This window comes from Phlebotomus papatasi, chromosome 2, assembly GCF_024763615.1.
Source record: "Phlebotomus papatasi isolate M1 chromosome 2, Ppap_2.1, whole genome shotgun sequence".
Taxonomy (NCBI): domain Eukaryota; kingdom Metazoa; phylum Arthropoda; class Insecta; order Diptera; family Psychodidae; genus Phlebotomus; species Phlebotomus papatasi.
In genome coordinates this window covers 103,114,998-103,133,812 of record NC_077223.1, presented here as the reverse complement: position 1 = coordinate 103,133,812, position 18,815 = coordinate 103,114,998, and the positions used below count along the sequence as shown (strand labels likewise).

General features: G+C 37.8%; 2 protein-coding genes across 2 annotated transcripts in view; one reads left to right on the top strand and one right to left on the bottom strand.

Annotated features, from left to right (window-relative positions):
* The window catches only part of LOC129800496 (inositol 1,4,5-trisphosphate receptor), a 28,076-nt gene extending 16,905 nt beyond the window's left edge, over positions 1-11,171 (top strand). Inside the window, exons 6-9 of the mRNA XM_055844917.1 lie at positions 2,590-2,825; positions 5,181-7,147; positions 7,208-7,609; positions 10,085-11,171. Coding sequence (XP_055700892.1) covers positions 2,590-2,825; positions 5,181-7,147; positions 7,208-7,609; positions 10,085-10,675 — 3,196 coding nt within the window. The 3' untranslated portion in view covers positions 10,676-11,171. The remainder of the gene's footprint in view (positions 1-2,589; positions 2,826-5,180; positions 7,148-7,207; positions 7,610-10,084) is intronic.
* Positions 11,172-14,954: 3,783 nt separating this feature from the next.
* Positions 14,955-16,761, bottom strand: LOC129800507 (ribonucleoside-diphosphate reductase subunit M2). Its single transcript, XM_055844942.1, has 3 exons — positions 16,557-16,761; positions 15,337-16,275; positions 14,955-15,280 (listed from the first exon to the last, which is right to left on the bottom strand). Exons 1-3 carry the CDS (start codon positions 16,614-16,616, stop codon positions 15,128-15,130), a joined length of 1,152 nt encoding a protein of 383 aa, XP_055700917.1. The 5' UTR covers positions 16,617-16,761; the 3' UTR covers positions 14,955-15,127.
* Between the last annotated feature and the right edge of the window lie 2,054 nt (positions 16,762-18,815).

Genomic DNA, 18,815 nt, shown 5'->3' with positions numbered 1-18,815 from the left:
TTAGGGTGCAAATAAGTATAATTCCACTCAATAAATTGAGCGCTAGGGTATTTATTTTTGACCAAATTTAGGTTAATATCTTTTAATAATTTCATTTTTAACTATGATTAGTAAATTAAGTTTCATTTTCTAAAGTTTTGCATTAATTTTTGCCGAGATATCGTGAGGAAAATGTTTAACGAACAAAAATAAAGGAAAAATTAAAGTATTGCTGGCGATGAATCTTAGAAACTAGGAAAAATGACTAGATTCTATCAGATGATTGTCAAATTTATCAATATATCTGCCATACATGCCTCTTAATGTACCCCAAAGGTCAAAAACCTTCAGTTATTAGAGGCCAAAAGAGCTTTTTGCTTTTCAGTGAAAAAAGAAGAACTTTTCCACCGAAATTTGATTGTAAAACGATGCTTTCTGTTTAGTCTGGTTATGTCCTGATGCTTTTGTCTCAAAATGGCATTCGTTAGTGATCTCGGGTCATCGTCGCATAAAAACTAAAAATTATTGCAAAAAAGGCTTTCAACAGTTTAATCAACATGACATGTTTTACGCTTTTTAAAGCTTCAAAGTTATTTTTTTGCACAAAAGTGAATGATAGATCTTGTTTTCACTTGGAAAAACTAATTTTGAAACTTTAAAATAGCGTGTTATGTTGATTAAACTGTTAATAATAATAATTTTTAGTTCCTAGTAACATTCCTTAATTCTGAGTCGAAGATCGAGATTAAGATGTCAATCTGTCAAATGTCTTGGAATCTTGAAATCCAAGTTGAACCGTAACCGTACGGTTTTCAAGATTTGAAGTTCTCAAAGCAATATTAGATGAGATTCTTAACAATCTTAATAATCCTACCAAAATGTCCACAAAGGTGGCCACAAGTATAGAATGGCCATAAGTAATGCCGCCACCCTACATCAAAAATACTTTCGCATAATTTACCTTTTATCAGTTTACAACTAATTTGAACCGATTTATATAAAACTTAAAATCTTGGGCGATCTTATGATCGCCCAAGATGGCCTACGAGTAATATAATTAAATCTAGGATAAAAATTAGTTATCGGTTATGAAACGGTTTATTACAGATTCATAACCGATTGGAACTGGTTCAGTGTTGTTAGGAATTCTAAAACCTTTACAAATGGTCCCCAAACATGGTGCCATTCGAATGAGAAATACCCTCTCTAGCTAGAGCCTTTTTGAGCTTTAACCTTAAAAAAACTATTAGTACACTAAGAAAAAACCTCAAAAGTTAAAACGACTCTATGGCAGAGTTAAATTAACTAACTCTACGAATATCGATGTAATTGTTACACATTTTCGTTGTAAATTTTAGTAAATAGAGTTGAAACAACTCTTCGTGCGAGTTGAATTGATTCGTCGGATATCGATTTAATTATTACTCTTTTTCGATGTTAAATTTCATCTCGACTGAAGTATATGCTTAAGTGTTTTCGTTTTAAGAATATACTTCAGTCAAGAAGATTTTCGTGTGATAAAGTTCATATGGAACATCAACTAGAAATATGCCTAACAGTGTTTCATGAAGACATGTGCGTGCATTATACGTGATATTTCGCTCGGAATATAGGGAACTTGCGATCAAGAAAATATTAATAAAAAATGATAAAATAAAAAAAAAACATAAAATCGCAAAATCTATCCATTTTGGATTTTGAAAGAGTTATTTTAACTTCAAAAAAAGGTTTTTTTTTAACTCTTGGAACGAGTCATTTTAATTCTTAAAACGAGTTATTTTCAGTCTCAAAAAGAGTTACTTACACTCTTTTGTCATGTAAATTTTAGGACAAAAAAGTTAAAACAACTCTTCCGAATATTACACCTAAATAGAAGTAAAATCAACTCTAAAATATAGTTATTCGAAAATCACAACGAAAAAGAGTCAATTCAACATCGATTCGAGTAAATTTTACTCGATTATGTTTCTGACAAGAATGATTCAACGGTATTTTGAAAAAATGTGTAGGACGAATTGGATTTGAATTTGAAATTAATCTTTAGGTAAAGGTTCTAAAACAAATGGTTTAGCTAGGGATCTGTACAGACCGCACTCAACCTAATTATCCTCCAATCTATCTATCCTTAGTACGCCACTGGTTTTCTGGCAGTCTACAAATTCTGTATTGCAAGAACGATTGATCCTTTAACCTAGTTTTTGGTTCCTTCATACGAAAAATTCAATAATGAAAGAATTACAGCTTAAACTGCAAAACCACAAAAAAATATCAAACTTATATTTTATTTTTTCTTGTTCTTCTTTTGTACCGTAAGATGTAGATTTACCTCCCCTGGTAAGGATGACTTTGAGTGATTTTGAGTTGGAATTTTCTTTGAAAAAAAAAATCATAAAAACCTCTCCACATTTTGTTTTGTGCCTCTTTTTATCCCAAATCCGGGATTGTCTCTTTTTTTTGCGAGTGCTTCTGTGAGAAATTGAATGCTTGAGAGTCTTCTTCAGATCTCAGCTTCTATAGTGTTTTATTTATTTATTTGCATGCTGGACTTTTTTTTCCTTGCTCAAGAAATGGAAAAAGGGAATTTGGAGTTGATGATTGTTTTATTATCAGGTTGATCAAGCACACGGAAAAACTCTTGGAGGAGAAGGAAGAGAAATTGTGTGTTAAGGTTCTGAGGACTCTTAGGGAAATGATGGCAATTGATGTGGACTATGGGGAAAAGGGAGATACACTCAGGAGTTCTCTGCTGACGAGATACTTTGGGAAGAATTTCTCAGTGAAGGCAGCAGAAGATGGAGAACAGAAGAAAATCATCCCAGTAGCGCCAGTAACTCACGGACCTGGAGGTGAGTTTATTTGTCATTTTGCATGAATTCCAATTGGTGATACTTTGATATTCTTCGATCGGGCTTAAACTTTGACGAAGTAGCTTTTTTCAAGTCTTTGATAAATTTTTTGACCATAAAAATAGGGAGACGCAAACGAAATAATTCAATTAGGAAATATTAAAAACGGATATTCTTAACGCAAATTTTCAAAAAAATACTTTTAGACTGTGATTGATAGATAACGAATGTGCTGTTCGCGAAAAGGCATTTTTTTTTCTCTGTGAGTGGCATCCGGACCAACGTTAGCTATTCAGACAGCGAGCGTAGAGGCCATTATGCTTTTAAAATAAACAAATGAAAGTTTTTTTTTAGCGAATCTTGTTCGATGCTGCTAAAACCTTGTTGGAACGTCCACTCTCTCCGACCGAAATGTTTGCATGCCCCTATATTCGTTCATTTATTCACCCTTGTCAGTTCTCCGTCACGGAAATGGAAATTTTCAGAGTTTAAGGTAAATGTCCTAATTCAAAACCATTTCCAGACGCTTTAACTTTGACAGAAGATTCAACACATTAAGTTCATATTTTTTTGAAGAGAATTACATAAATTTGCTCCTTGACTCTTCTAGAACGTTACTGTTTAGTGAAAATTTTTTAGATATAATTTGAAAACTTCTTAAATACAAGAAAAATACACGAGTGCAAAATGCTGCAATTGGAAACAAATTAATCCAAATGGAGACAAGGCAAAGTTTCTAATTGGAGACAAACAGTGTAACTGAAACCGCGACGAAAGGCTTCCAAAACCTTGTTGAGTTGCTCTTGAGTGCAGGATTTGTTCTTATTCCTGTTTTTTTTCGCTTTTCCCATCTAAAACAAAAAGAAAATCTCTCCAAAAATATCATATTTCCGGGGTTTCCTATTGAAGCATTTGCAGACACTTCAGAAAACCCCTTTTTGTTCACGAAATAGGTAATTATTTCATTTGAAAACTTCATGTACCGTTAATCAATAAAGATTAGCACTTAATTTAACTAAATTTAGCCAGAAATTCGAGTTTACCACAATCGTTTTTTCCTTTTTTCCCCTTCGTGGTTCGTTCTTCATTAATTTATTATTATCATTAATATTTTTATTATAATTTTTTTTACCCTCCATTCCAAACGGCTGCCATAGTCTGGCCTTGTCTCTTGATTGAGTGGACATTTCCTGACATTCTTATTCAATGGTTCTTATTTAATGAAAGATCTGTAAACAAATAATGTTACTTTGACTTATACAACCCGTGATAGAGCTTTTCCATCGTTTTGGCTCTTGAGGTTGGTCACCAACGTTAAGACGGCGATGGCCGCAGGGAAGGTTGGAAATGTCACAATCAAGATGAAGAATAAATACAAAAAAAAAAAACAAAAAATCCAAATTTGAGGGAATCGCACCTCTATAAGCTGATCAAGGCTTATCACTGGCTTTAGTTTACCATCACTGGCATCAGTTTACCACTGATGAGGGCTTGGAGACCGAGCCGAAAGCTCTGGAAAGAATTGATGTTTTCCTAGAGTAACTCCAAATCCTCAGACGAACTCCGATTCCCACATATTCTATTTCTTGGGAATCTTTAGAGAACCGAGGAAAAATGCAACTCCTTGACCTTTATATGGGCTTCAGACCTAAGGCTTGTGTCCTGGACACACTTACGACTAAAGTCCAGAGACGACTAAGCTCGTTCGTAGCCAAGTCAGTTCCTGACACACTACAAACGAGGCTTAACATTTTCTGGCACTCACAAAACATAACTTTCGTGGGTTTTATGCAGATATTTCTACTGAAATGCACTAGTAATCCTTTGAAAATGAAACTATTTTTAAATTTACTTCACATTTCACGTATAACAACAAGAATTATTCACTAGAATCGCCAAAATTGGCTTAAGTCGCGAATTAGCTACCACCTCACAAATAATTGTAATTAACAATAATTATTGGACATGTACTGAGACATGATATTACAAACAGTTTCATTTTCAGAGGAGTATTAGTGCATTTCAGTAGAAATATCTGCATAAAAACCCAGGGAAATTATCTTTTGTGGATACCAGTGAATACTAAGCTTCAGTATGTCAGGAACTGACTCGGCTATGAACTAGCTTAGTCGTCTCTGCACTTTAGTCGTAAGTGTGTCTAGGGCATTAGCCATAGGCTTAACTTCTCTAATATCTTATCAGTTAAGATTTTTTTTGGAAAATTTTGACTTAGGATTGGATTATTAAGGGCAAATGATATTTTACATTTTGAAAAATCAATAAAATCGATTGCTGTTTAAGGTGTTGAGACCCTCAAGAACTGGTCCGGGTCCTTTATGATAATTTCCTTTTCAGCGAAATATCTGATGAGAGCCAATTGCACGCTGCATGAGGTGCAGAGTCACCTAGACAAAGAGGGTGCATCGGATTTAGTGGTAGAACTCGTGATAAAATCCGTGCATTCACCCTCAATTTTCGTGGAGGCCGTAGAACTGGGCATTGCCCTGCTGGAAGGTGGAAATCCCATCATCCAGAAGGGTATGTACAGCAAATTCCTCAGCGGTGATCTCAATCAGGCCTTCTTTAAGGTCTTCTATGACAAAATGCGAGATGCTCAGCAGGAGATTAAGAGCACAGTTACAGTGAACACCATGGACATTGCGGCCAAAGTACATGAGACTAAGCAGGATTTCAAGGATCTTGAGAAGATTTCCAGGAAGCAGGGGAAGACAAATGGGATAATAATCACAGAGGAATTGAGAGAGGAGCTCAATAATGCGGGATTAGCAACAGCAAGAGCCTATGCCAGTGCAAGGAGTTTGTCTCCTGGCGAAGATAATTCAATGGTGAATATAGGGAGTGCCCTTGAGGATATGCTGGCTGAGAAGATGGAGAAGCACAGAGATAAAGATGATAGAAATAAATTGTCTTCGAAGGTTCTGGTGATGCAGCCAATTCTGCGATTTTTGCAACTTCTATGTGAGAATCACAATCCAGATTTGCAGAATTTGCTGCGAAATCAGAACAACAAGACCAACTACAATCTCGTGTCGGAGACTCTGATGTTCCTGGACTGTATTTGTGGGTCCACGACTGGAGGATTGGGTCTTTTGGGGTTGTACATTAATGAGAACAATGTGGCTTTGATTAATCAAACCCTGGAAACCCTCACGGAATACTGCCAAGGTCCTTGTCATGAGAATCAAAATTGTATAGCTACGCATGAATCAAATGGTCTAGACATCATAACAGCCTTGATTCTCAACGATATTAATCCCCTGGGGAAGAATCGGATGGATCTTGTGCTGGAACTGAAGAATAATGCATCGAAGCTTCTGTTGGCAATCATGGAGAGTCGGGGGGATAGTGAGAATGCCGAGAGGATACTGTACAATATGAATCCAAAGCAATTGATTGATGTAGCCTGTAGGGCTTTTCATCAGGAAGAACTTCTGGATGACAATGACAATGAGGACTTCAATCAGGATGACGATACGGGAGTTTCACCGAAAGAAGTTGGTCACAACATTTACATTTTGTGCCACCAGCTGGCGCAACACAATAAGGAATTGGCAGCCCTGCTGAAACCTACTGATCCCGTTGGTACCAATGATTCAAAGACAAATCAGGCTCTGCTGTTCTATGCAACTCATACGGCTCAGATTGAAATTGTTCGGCACGATCGAACCCTGGAGCAGATTGTCTTTCCCATTCCGGAGATCTGCGAATATCTCACGCATGATACGAAAACCAAGATCCTTCATACGGCCGAAAGGGATGATCAGGGATCCAAAGTGGCGGACTTCTTCGACAGGACCGAACATATGTTCAACGAAATGAAGTGGCAGAAAAAACTCCGAGGACAGCCGGCACTCTTCTGGGTTAGCAACTATATGTCCCTCTGGAGTAATATCCTGTTCAACTGCGTTGTCCTTATTAACGTTATCGTAGCATTTTTTCATCCCTTCGACAACAAAGTTCCTGAACTCATGGGACATCTTTCACTTCTCATCTGGACTATAATGTTGGGATCTCTGGCAATTGTCATCACAGTTCCTCGGGAAACGGGCATTAGAACGCTCGTTGCGTCAATTATCCTGCGGTTCATCTTCTCAGTCGGACCCCAATCAACTCTCTGGCTTCTGGGATCGGTAACAGTGCTCATGAAGGGTGTCCATATAGTCAGCATCATGGGCAATCATGGAACACTCGAGAAGCACATACTAAAGATCATCACAGATGCCGAACTGATCTATCACTTTGGCTACTTGATGCTATGCGTCTGCGGTATTCTACTTCATCCTTTCTTTTACTCGATTCTTGTAAGTTACCATTGCACGAAGTGAAGCTTGGAATCTTTAACAATTCAACTTCCCTTTTAGCTCTTTGATGTGGTTTACCGTGAGGAGACTTTGCTCAATGTAATCCGTTCTGTCACAAGAAACGGTCGCTCAATCATCTTAACAGCAGTCCTGGCTCTCATCCTCGTCTACATGTTCTCCATCATCGGCTATATTTTCTTCCAGGATGATTTTCTCGTACCGGTGGACGACGAATTCGTGGAAGAGGCGTCAGAGCCGCTCAAGAGTCATATGATTCCCACTTCGGAAGATATGCAGCAGTGCGAATGTTCGGCCAAGACGAAGATCATCGTGACTGAGGGAGATGGTGAGAGGAAGGAGAGAGCATGTGATTCTTTAATCATGTGCATTGTTACGACGCTCAATCAAGGCCTGAGGAACGGCGGTGGAATTGGAGATATCCTAAGAGCACCGAGTAGTCAAGTAAGTTGATCTTGATTTTCTTGAACAGTTGTACTTTTGAAAACCATGAAAACGTTTCATATAAAACTCCCTTTGATTGATGAACTCCCTTTGATTGATGGAACCTTGATGATTTTTGAGGTCTACTGCTTCAGAATTAACATTTGTCCTCTTGAAATTGTGCATTACTATATCCGCGTAAATTCTGATCTTTGAGGGGATGAGTACTCCAACGGCAGACTCCGGTTCTAGCAATTTCCTGCCCGAAGTGCCAACGACCAGCTAGGTTCTTTATTTCGATTAGGTTTGTTCTGATCTGGGCCTGAAATACTGTAATATTGAGGTTAAGTGGCTCTGACTCAATAAGCTCAAGCTCGGGGCTAATGGTATCCGGCTACTGAGGACTATTATACACACAACTTATATAATTTGCGTCAACGTCTCTTTAAGAACGATTCGGATTTTTCGAACTACCTTTCTCCATTTTCCTATTACCAATTCCTCCCAGTTCCTCTGGAAACTAACTGTTTAAGGACCCTCTCCACTTAGATCTGTTATTAGTATTTCAACGGTCTTACTTACTTACTTACTTATCCAGCACTACAGCTCATGTAGGGCTTTGACTTCTTCCACAGCGCGCCTCCAATTCTCCCGATTACTCGTCAAAGCTTTCCAATTTCTTACATTTATCTTCTTCGCATCGTTGTCCACATCATCCTCCCATCTTTTTCTCGGTCTGCCGACCGTCCTGGATCCAACTGGCCTGCCTTCGAAGATCTTCCTCACGACTCTGTTATTTGGCATTCTCATTATATGGTCTGCCCATCTAAGCCGGTATGATTTTGCAATGCCGACAATTGTATGATCGTTGAATAAGTCTAATTCATGGTTATGACGAATTCTTCATTCTCCCCGGCTTTCCTCTACAGGTCCATAAATAAGGTAAAGTACCCTGTAGTCGGCCGGTTTCTCAACTCGGCCTCTTTTCTTCTTTCTTCTTCTTCAATCAAACAATGTAAGAGGGGCGGACTTTGACTCTAAAAAGACTCACGTCCTTTTAGAGACAAGGCCTCCTGCACAACACCTTTCCATTCTACACGATTTAATGCCAGTGTCCGAAAACGTCGTAGCATCTCCAGGGGTTTCAGGATGTCGTCTACTATGTTCTTCCATCTCATTCAGGGACGCCCCTTCCTACTTGTCCCCTTCGAATTTCGCTCACACAGTTTTCTGGGCATACTTTCTTACGACGACGTACGGCAAATGTAACTGAGCAAAATCAATCTACTCACCCGGATAAAGGTTACAATGTTTTCCTCTCCATAAAGCTCCTCCTCCAATACATATTGTTGCGGATTTCACCGGAGACCACGACGGCAGGGAGGAAAAACAAATGCCAGAGAGTTTAACCTCACAAACACTTTATTTACTTCACTGACACAAAGTAATTTGGGAATCTCGTGCAGCCAAAAAGCGCACAGAGGAGGGATTCGCGCTTCCGAGTAGAGTAAGAGATGCGCAAGCAAGATAGTTGCTGCCCTTTCCACTCACTCGAGCGCGAATGATAAACCCAAGCTCAAACTTAACCATGATAGCACATATTACTCGACTTACTTCATTGCGAGTATAAGTTGCTCACATGAATTATAGGGGTAGTTGCAAAATTCAGTAATGCACGGCACTCAACTCCTAAAGAGCGCCGTGCAGCATCCCCTAGGCAGGGTATGCCTCAAAGCAGATTCGCAACAATATGTATTTCATCCATGTTCAGAATTCCCCTGTAGTTGCCCGTAAAGGCCCGTAGATCCGTCGTAGAACCCGTCCCTCAAAGATCAGCAGCTTCTTTTCTTCTGTACAGGGTCAAGGGTAGTGTTCCCAGATCATACGTTATGACTTATGACTGGCTTCAATATGGATCTGTATATCTTGATCTTTATTGACAACGAGACGTTCCTTTAACGAAATATCGACGAAAGTGTAAGTAAAGGAGCTTTTACATGCCGCCGCAAGTTTCTCTTAGCGTCTTTCCTGACTCCATTACCCATCATCAGCACCCGTCGTTCCACTCATTTAAAGTGACATTCTGATGTATTCTGGATGCTGCGTCGCCAGTGATTATGTATTGTAATTGGTTCAGCTGACATACAACAGAACTCAAATTCTCTGAACACCTTCGATTAATTTCGACTACGTTACATTACCTTTCTAGATAACTCAGATCACTGCTTTATTTCGCTATTGACTTTTTTCACACATTGGCTTGACGTCTGCCTATCACCGCCATCACCGCCATCTACCATAGTATTTTGTTATTATTGACCGAAAAGTGGAGTGTCAACTACGAACTGAAGTTAGCTCAAGTTCAATATTTTTAAATTATATTACAGTTGAAATCTTTTCCTTGGCGTGTCCCTGATCCCTTTGCTGGATCATTTTGATTTTACGGTCGATAATGCGTAAAATGTTTCATAAGTGTTCATCCACTTGCTCTTGCAGGAGGCTCTCTTTGTAGCTCGTGTCATTTACGATCTCCTGTTCTTCTTCATTGTCATCATTATCGTGCTGAACTTGATATTCGGTGTGATCATTGACACCTTTGCCGATCTGAGGAGTGAGAAGCAACAAAAGGAGTTGATCCTGAAGAATACCTGCTTCATCTGTGGCCTCAATCGGTCGGCTTTCGATAATAAAACCGTGAGCTTTGAGGAGCATATCAAGTGTGAGCACAACATGTGGCACTATCTCTACTTCATTGTCCTGGTCAAAGTCAAAGATCCCACGGAATTTACCGGCCCCGAGAGCTATGTGCATGCAATGGTGAAAGCCAGCGTGCTAGATTGGTTCCCGAGGCTGCGTGCCATGTCTCTAGCGGCAATTGATGGAGAAGGGGAGCAGATTGAGCTTAGGAGTCTCCAGGCGACGCTTGAAGGTACGCAGATGCTGATCAGTAGCCTGTCGCAGCAGCTGATGGAGTTGAAGGATCAGATGACGGAGCAGCGGAAGCAGAAACAGAGACTGGGTTTGCTCAATCCCACAACTTCGGCCTCCTATCAGCTCAGTCAAGCTGGCCTTGGAGGTGGCAACTGAAAATTCCCACCATCTTGCGGAGGACAATCAAATGGACATACAAAGACTCCGTGTCACCCCAAACCTCTCAATTAAGGAAAAAAAAAGCATTTCAGTGTGATAATGTGTCTGAGAGAGAAACGAATCTCTTATCCGGAATTTTCTCAAAAAAAAAAAGAATTTTTGCATCTTTGCAACAATCTCCAACGAAGTGCACATATTTGTTAGCCATCTTAAGCGTTTATATTATTATTATCGTGTTATCTTAATTCTTAGGTGATAAATTGTTCTCATTGTTGTAACTTACAGAAATATTAGTCCGTCGCTGTTTTAGGTGAGAATGCACTCGAAAAGCTTCACGCACCACATTTACTTAATTTTTAGTCAGGAGGACTCTTCTCAAGTCCATGTAGGGTAGGGTTTACATTAGCTTGCCAATGTTATGGAATTGAAGAGTTTTACTTCGTTGTCATCTTGTACTTGATCAGAGTTTAATAAATGTTCCATCCCAAAGTAACAGCCCTGTGTTTTTTTATTGGAGAAGGCTTGGGCCAATACAGTGGCCAAACAGCTATTATGGCTAGGCCCATTTCTTACCATTAAGGCACTCATGGACAGACTCTCCATTAATAATATTGTAAAAGTGTAATCCTGACCGTACAACCTATGAAGGGGTTTTCCATCGTTTTACCCTGGAAGTTGGTCATCAACGCTAAGACGGCGATGGCCGCATGGTACGGTGGGTTTAACATGAGTTATTATAAGTTATTAATGGTAATGAAAAATAAATACAATACAATACAATAGCATCAAAGGCATAGCGTTGACTTCAAACACAGCAATTTTTTGATCTAGGTTTTGGGTTTGTGAACAAGGTCGAAGGGGCACCTCCTTTGCTGAAATATTTCGAAAAATTTCGGACGCTGATCTCAACGACCTGAAAAAAAAATTTCAACTGAAAGAATACTCTAATAAATTCTTATATACACAAAATTATACATTAGATAGAATTAATTCTTTTGATTAAAAATATAATTTCTCTATGTAATTCAAGCGCGTTTTCATGTTTATTTGTTGGAATTATTACTTTATCGCTGATCGCAACGACACCCGGAAAATTCAAACGCTGATCCCAGCAACTGAGCCGAAAAAAGGTTGCTATCTTGGCTATCTGTCGGTGATCACAGCGACGTGCCAGAAAAAATTTACTTTTTTACTTAGAATAATTTTTTCAGTTGAAATAATGACTTTTTTTGTAAATATGTTTTCAAAATTTCCTGTGTTCTTGTCAAATTCATCCATCGGAAATATTCTTTATTCTTCAAATAATACCGTATCAAAGTCTATGTGGTGCGAAATGCGAAATACGGAATGCGATGATTTAAGATCTGAGCGTTCAAAGGTGCTCTCTTAAATCTCCCTTAATTCCTGCTCACTTTTTTTTTATCCTAATCGCCAAGTAATTCTTTTCATCAACTTTTCAAAGATCAATCTTACTCGTGTTCGTCCTTCAAAAATCTTTGTCTCTATTTTCTATCAAAATCTCTCAATTTCTGCAATAAATCTCTTAGCGTTCTTTTGCAGCAGAATTCCCTCTAAAAACTGACACTTCTACGCTTCTTTTCTATCTGGCAACTCCTAACCATAAAAGCAACTCTAATCTATAAAAGCTGACCCCCATAATTATTTAAATTCAAATTTAGAATCTGCAACCTGCAACACAATGAGTTTGAGCGAGATGACTAGGTCTCTGTTTCACTCACTCTCATTGAAATGTCAAAAACATATTTACAAAACAAAATTTATTGTGCGTTAGACTTTAAATAGAGAGATTAAGTTTTTAATCAAAAGAATTAATTCTTTCTAATGCAATAAAATAATGTGTATAAGAATTTATTACAGTATTCTTTCAGTTGCAATTTTTTTTTCAGGTAGTCGCTTAGATTCAGATCAACGTCCGAAATTTTTCGGGTGTCGATATGGTCACACAGAAACAAATAAAATGAAAAAAAGATTGAATAAAAAAAAAATTAAGAAAGAAATAAAAAAAAGTTTCTTTGCGATTGGGTTTCTTTTGCATGAAAAAAAATAATGGAAAGGCCTATTCATTAGCCAAGACATCAACCATTTTTCGGGTCATGCGGCTTTTTGGCTAGCCAAGACACAAGCCAAGAAGCATTTTTTTCTTAATTGTAGAATTCCCTAAATAAGGCATTATTGAACCAAAGATCTTTTTATTTGCTTATAACGCTCTTGGTTCCATTACTGAGATTACTACAGTAGAGTCTTCTAAATTCGAACGCTCGGGGGGTATTTTTGACATTTCTCACCTCCCAAATTCGAAAGATTTTTTCAAATCTAACGAAATTGATGTGAGATTAAATTGTACTTTGAATCAAATTCCCGTACTTTCTCACAAGTCTTAGTGGTAACATACTTCCTTTTCATTTTATACGATCATAATGTATGTAAACATTCAGGAAAAGCACATAAATATGATTTTCATTCATCCAGAATACGAATTTTTTAACATAACCCCACAATTGACTCAGATTTGAGAGACTCTACTACTGTATAAGTAAAGTGGCGCACTTAAAGATCTTAAGAGCTTCTATAGGAAGTTTAACAGAAAATTCTGACTTTAAGTCTTTAAAAAGTGCACTAAAAGGACTAAAAGACTTGTCTAATACACTTAATCCCAAGATTAAGCATATTTTCGGGATCGAAAAAAACACGCGAAATGGCATTACTCATCGAGAAAAATTGCATACCCCATAATTGACTCCCAAAAAGTAGGCAAACTTGCATAATTCCTTCAGCTGCATAATGCCGGGACTGAGTGTACGTAATTGCAAAGTTGAAGGTTAAAGGAATCTAGGATATTTTATGCAGGTCTCCAACTAATTACTATTAGTAAATATTTAACCTTAAAAATGACGAATTTTTAAATTCTCATATTGAAAAATGATTTTAATTATTTTTTATACTTCTATTTTTTTTTTTCAAGCCAAACCGTTTTGAAAAAAGAAACTACAATATTTATACGCAATGTTTTTCATTAGACTGAACATTATTATTTATTTGTATTTTAAGAAAAATTACTTAAATTTTTGGGCAATTTTTGTCCCTATCGGTCGTAGAGGTAAAAATGCATCGAATAAGAATCTTTTGGATTTTCCAAAGTCAGATGTAAGACGTTTCATTGGTTTTGTTTATCGGTTAAATTTTTATTATTGATTTTCGGTCCGTAAAAGGTGTCTCGTCGTTATAGGGTTCAGCGCAAATGCTTACGTAACGTAAATATTGGTGGTAAGTAAACAATTTTAATGTTTTAGGAAAGTAGAGTAAGCTTAAAATTAGAACGTAAGAGAGTGGTAGAAAGGGTAGAAATACTAAAAAACTAACCTTTTTAAATAAAAACTACGATGATGATCTTGTTGTCGTAGTAATAATTGCCAAGTATTTAGTAGATCCTTACACTAATCTTCTATAAGATTTTTTGTCAATCAGATTTTTTACAAAAACTTTGCTAAATAAATGTGAATGGTATTGAACTGCCTCCACTGCCCCTATTTTTTATTCTTTTTCTATTCCTATCTGCCTTTCCTGCACATTATTGGTAATTTTCGAATACAATAAAATGCATAGAACAATTGCAAAATATTCCACTGATTAATTATCCTGTCCTGTGTGAATCTGCCCTACCTTCCCCCAAATTTGCAATGAGGTTTTAACCAATTTTGTGTTTTTATTTTGCCTGTATTGAGAATCTCTTATACAAGCAGATCTTGACTTACCCCTTGCTTTCACTTGAATTCCTAGAAATCTCAGATTTCCAGAGAATCACAATTTTTTATAAACGGGGAATTCCATGGAGATAAAAATTGCCTAATCAATATATTTTTAAAGAGGGATTTTTCAGTAATTCTACAGAGTATTTTATATTAAACTAATTTAGTTTAGTCAAACGGCATTGTCTTGGTCGTCCTGGACCAAGGATTTTGCAGAGAAAAGCCTGAAAAACGCCCTAAAACCAAACCTAACCCTACATTTCCATGTCAATTCTTCCCGGGCTTTTTCTATTTGCCTCGATAGAGACCTAATTATATAGTTCACTTACCTCTGTACCAGCTTCACCTTCCGTTTGCACTGCTTTCCGGGCATTTTCTTATCAGAAATTTGTAGGAGACTCCAGGAATATTGATAAAAAAATGCTTTCACCGCGCATACTGCGTTTGCAAGGACAAAGGTAGACCGCCCACGTTTGAATTCCCGGAAACTCCCGGAAAGAAAAACCTTCTTTCATCTTTTCAACTTTATTTTATATATAAAAAAGTCTCCTCTCCAGAGTAATGAATGCACAAATATTGTGTGATAGCCACACTGAATGATAGATGAAAAATATGGGGGGAATCTTACACTTGGGGATTTTATTAAAAAAAAATCACTAAATTAATCTGAGATTTGTAGAAATTAGAAATCTGCGTCCATTGTGAAGACATTGTCCATGCGATCAGCCATGACGCCAGCTTTCTGATACTCTCCCACTTTCTTCTCGAAGAAGTTCGTCTTGCCTTCGAGGGAGATGAATTCCATGAAGCTGAAGGGATTCTTCGAGTTGTAGATCTGTGGGAAGAGATTGGTTAGTCCTGGCGGGAATTTGGGAAAAAAGGAAGAATTACCTTGTCAACTCCGAGTTCCACAAGTAGCCGATCGGCTACAAATTCAATGTACTGGGACATTAGCTGACAATTCATGCCCAGCATATCCACTGGAAGGGCATCAGTGAGGAATTCCTGTTCAATTGTCACAGCTTCACGGATGATTTCGATGATGCGCTCCTTGGAGGGCTTCTGCACCAGATGCTTGAACATCAAACAGGCAAAGTCACAGTGCAAACCTTCATCGCGAGAGATCAGCTCGTTCGAGAATGTGAGTCCGGGCATGATGCCACGTGATTTGAGCCAGAAGATTGAAGCGAAGCTTCCGCTGAAGAAAATACCCTCAACAGCTGCAAAGGCAATCACACGCTCCCCAAAGTTAGCTTCCTGACTGGCAATCCACTGTAGAGCCCAATCTGCTTTCTTCTTGACACAGGGCAGCGTCTCGATGGCATTGAACAGGAACTCTTTCTCTTGAGGATCCCGGATGTACGTGTCAATCAACAGACTGTACATCTCACTGTGCACATTCTCCATGGCAATCTGAAAGCCATAGAAGAATCTAGCCTCGGTTATCTGAACCTCCTGACTGAAGCGCTCCACCAGATTCTCATTGACAATCCCATCGGAAGCAGCGAAGAAAGCCAACACGTGGGAAATGAACTTCCTCTCACAATCCTTCAGTGCATTCCAGTGATCAATATCACGGGACAGATCCACCTCCTCCACCGTCCAGAAGGACGCTTCAGCTTGTTTGTACATCTCCCAGATGTCATGGTACTGAATTGGAAATACCACGAATCTCCTGGGATTCTCCCTGAGCAAGGGCTCCAATTCTGGGTCAAATTTGGTAGACGATTTAGCCACCGCCTTGGTCACATCTTCCGCCTTGCTGACATCGTCATTTCCGGTCACTTTCGAGATGTTGGAAGAAGTCTCCGAGAGTGCCTTCCTCGGACTCTGAAAAATTCACCAAATAATCCCCCTTAATCAACCTACCTCACAACTCCAAATCACTCAAATCCTCACAAAGTCCAGGAACATCGCGAGAAAATCAACGCATCGCGTCAGAATCAGCCCCATTTCCCCAGTTGCAGATAAAACATCTTTTCCGGGAATCACTTTTGAGGTTATGTGCGCGTCATATCTCAAAAATCGCGCCTTAGCAATTTCACAATTCTAGCAAATGCGCAGTGATGGAAAAGTCCCACACTGAGCCCTAATCTGGACAAAATACTCACTCTGAGATTTGTAGATTCCAATTTTTCAGAAATATTTTCCTTATCCATAACGTGATCCATTTTTACTGGTTTCTGTGGCTTTTTTTTCTTTTGTCTAGGGCGCTTTGATTCACAGTCAGGTTTTTAGTTTTTCCTTTGGACACGTTCGCTCACTTCCAACTCTGATGACCAACTGATCGGCGGGTGGAATTTCGCAAGGCAAAAATGGCCAGGAAATGAGCGGGATATCCTCCATATTCTCAATTTTTGGCGCGATCGACGAAGTAACAGCACCTAGCGGCAAGCACAGAAAACAATTAAGATATTTTGAATGGAGAACTTTTATCAACGGGTCTTTATCTCATTTTCTTTTTAATTTTCCAATATGGAAAAAGGGGAAAAAGGTTATAAAAAAAAACAAATAATTTATGTCAAACAGGCTTTCAAGGTCCAGAGAAAATTAATATAAATAGATTAATATATTTTCGAATTATTTTAAACGAGGAACCCAAGTTGGAAATTTTAATACCCAATACCCAAGTAACATTTTACGGCTTAGTATTTAAAAAAAAAACACATATTTAGTACAAAATTTCTTTGAAAAATGAACATTTATTTAAAATATTAAATATGGTTCATGAGAAATTAAATTTTCGCCTCTAAAAATATTTATTTTGGTAAAAGGAAATAGTCAGTAAAATATCAAAATTTTTAGAAAAATTAGCCCAACTTATAATAATATAGGGGAAGGTGTGGCTGCATAGAAAACGATACGTTTCTGCATACAGTAGAGTCTCTCAAATCTGAATCTCTCAAATGCGAACGCCGTTTGGATTCAAAATGACAATTGTAAGGTTATGTGAGAAAGTTCGTATTTTAGGTGAATGAAAATCATATTTATGTGCATCTTCCTGAATGTTTACATACATTATTATCGTATAAAATGAAAAGGAAGTATGTTACCACTAAAACTTGCGAGAAAGTACGAGAATTTGATTTAAAGTACAATTTAATCTTACACAAATTTCGTTAGTTTTGAAAAAATCGTTCGAATTTGGGAGGTGAGAAATGTCAAAAATACCCTCCGAGCGTTCGAATTTAGGAGACTACTGTATTTCTAAAATAAACTAGATCTCGTCATAATTGAATTAAAATCCACAATAATTCTTTTGCTCATTTTGCCCCTCTAAATTATTTATCATTTATTCTTCTTAAAAAAGCAGGGTTCGTCTCTCTTAAAATGTCAGAGACAAGAAAGGAAAAAATAAATTTAAGTAACAATAGGGTAAATGTCCTAATTAACCATTTCCAAACGCTTTAACTTTGACAGAAGATTTAACACTTTAAGTTCATATTTTTTTCTGAAGAGAATTACATAAATTTGCTCCTTGACTCTTCTAGAATCTTACTGTTTAGTGAAAATTCCTTAGATATAATTTGAAAACTTCTTAAATACAAGAAAAATACGCGAGCGTAAAATGCTTCTATTGGAAACAAATTAATCCAAATGGAGACAAGGGAAATTTTCTAATTGGAGACAAACAGTGTAAGTGAAACCGCGATAAAAGCCTTTCAAAACCTTGTTGAGTTGCTCCTGAGTAGACGATTTGTTCTTATTCCTGGTCTTTTCTCCTTTCCCATCTAAAACAATAAGAAAATCTCTCAAACAAAAGGAAATTTGACATGAATCATTTTTTTGTCTACAACTTCAAATGTCCTAATTATTTCTTTTGTCTGAAGCTTCTAAATTTTTAATTCAATACAAGTTTTAATATTATTCTAATTATTTTATTGTTCAATTATTTTAATTTATTTTTTGATTGATTTCAGGGAAAATGTTGTTTAAATTTGTCGATTCTATATTTTAAGATTAGAGTGTTTATGTTGTTTTTTTTTCTATCATGGGATCTTCTTACAAGTTATAGCTCAGTAAGAGCTGGCTCTGGTTGGAACACGTGGTTTGCTCTTGTTTGTGAATGCCAGATATGTGAGGTTCTGGTCACAGAGAAATTGCAGGCAATAAGGAAGCAGACCGTCTCGCTGTTGCGGGAGCTAACATTGCTTTCATTGGGCTGAACCTAGGGGTCTTCTCACAAACCAGGCCCATCAAACGGACTGGGCCGCGACAAATAACTGTCGCGTGCCCAGACTATTCATGGACAATATCGAAAAAAAACGGATGGATTATTTTGTGGGAAGCACCCGCTGGAAAGCCTGGAAGGTTGCCAACACTTTAACATCACTGGCATATATAGCCTGAAAAAGAGCTTTTCCACCGTT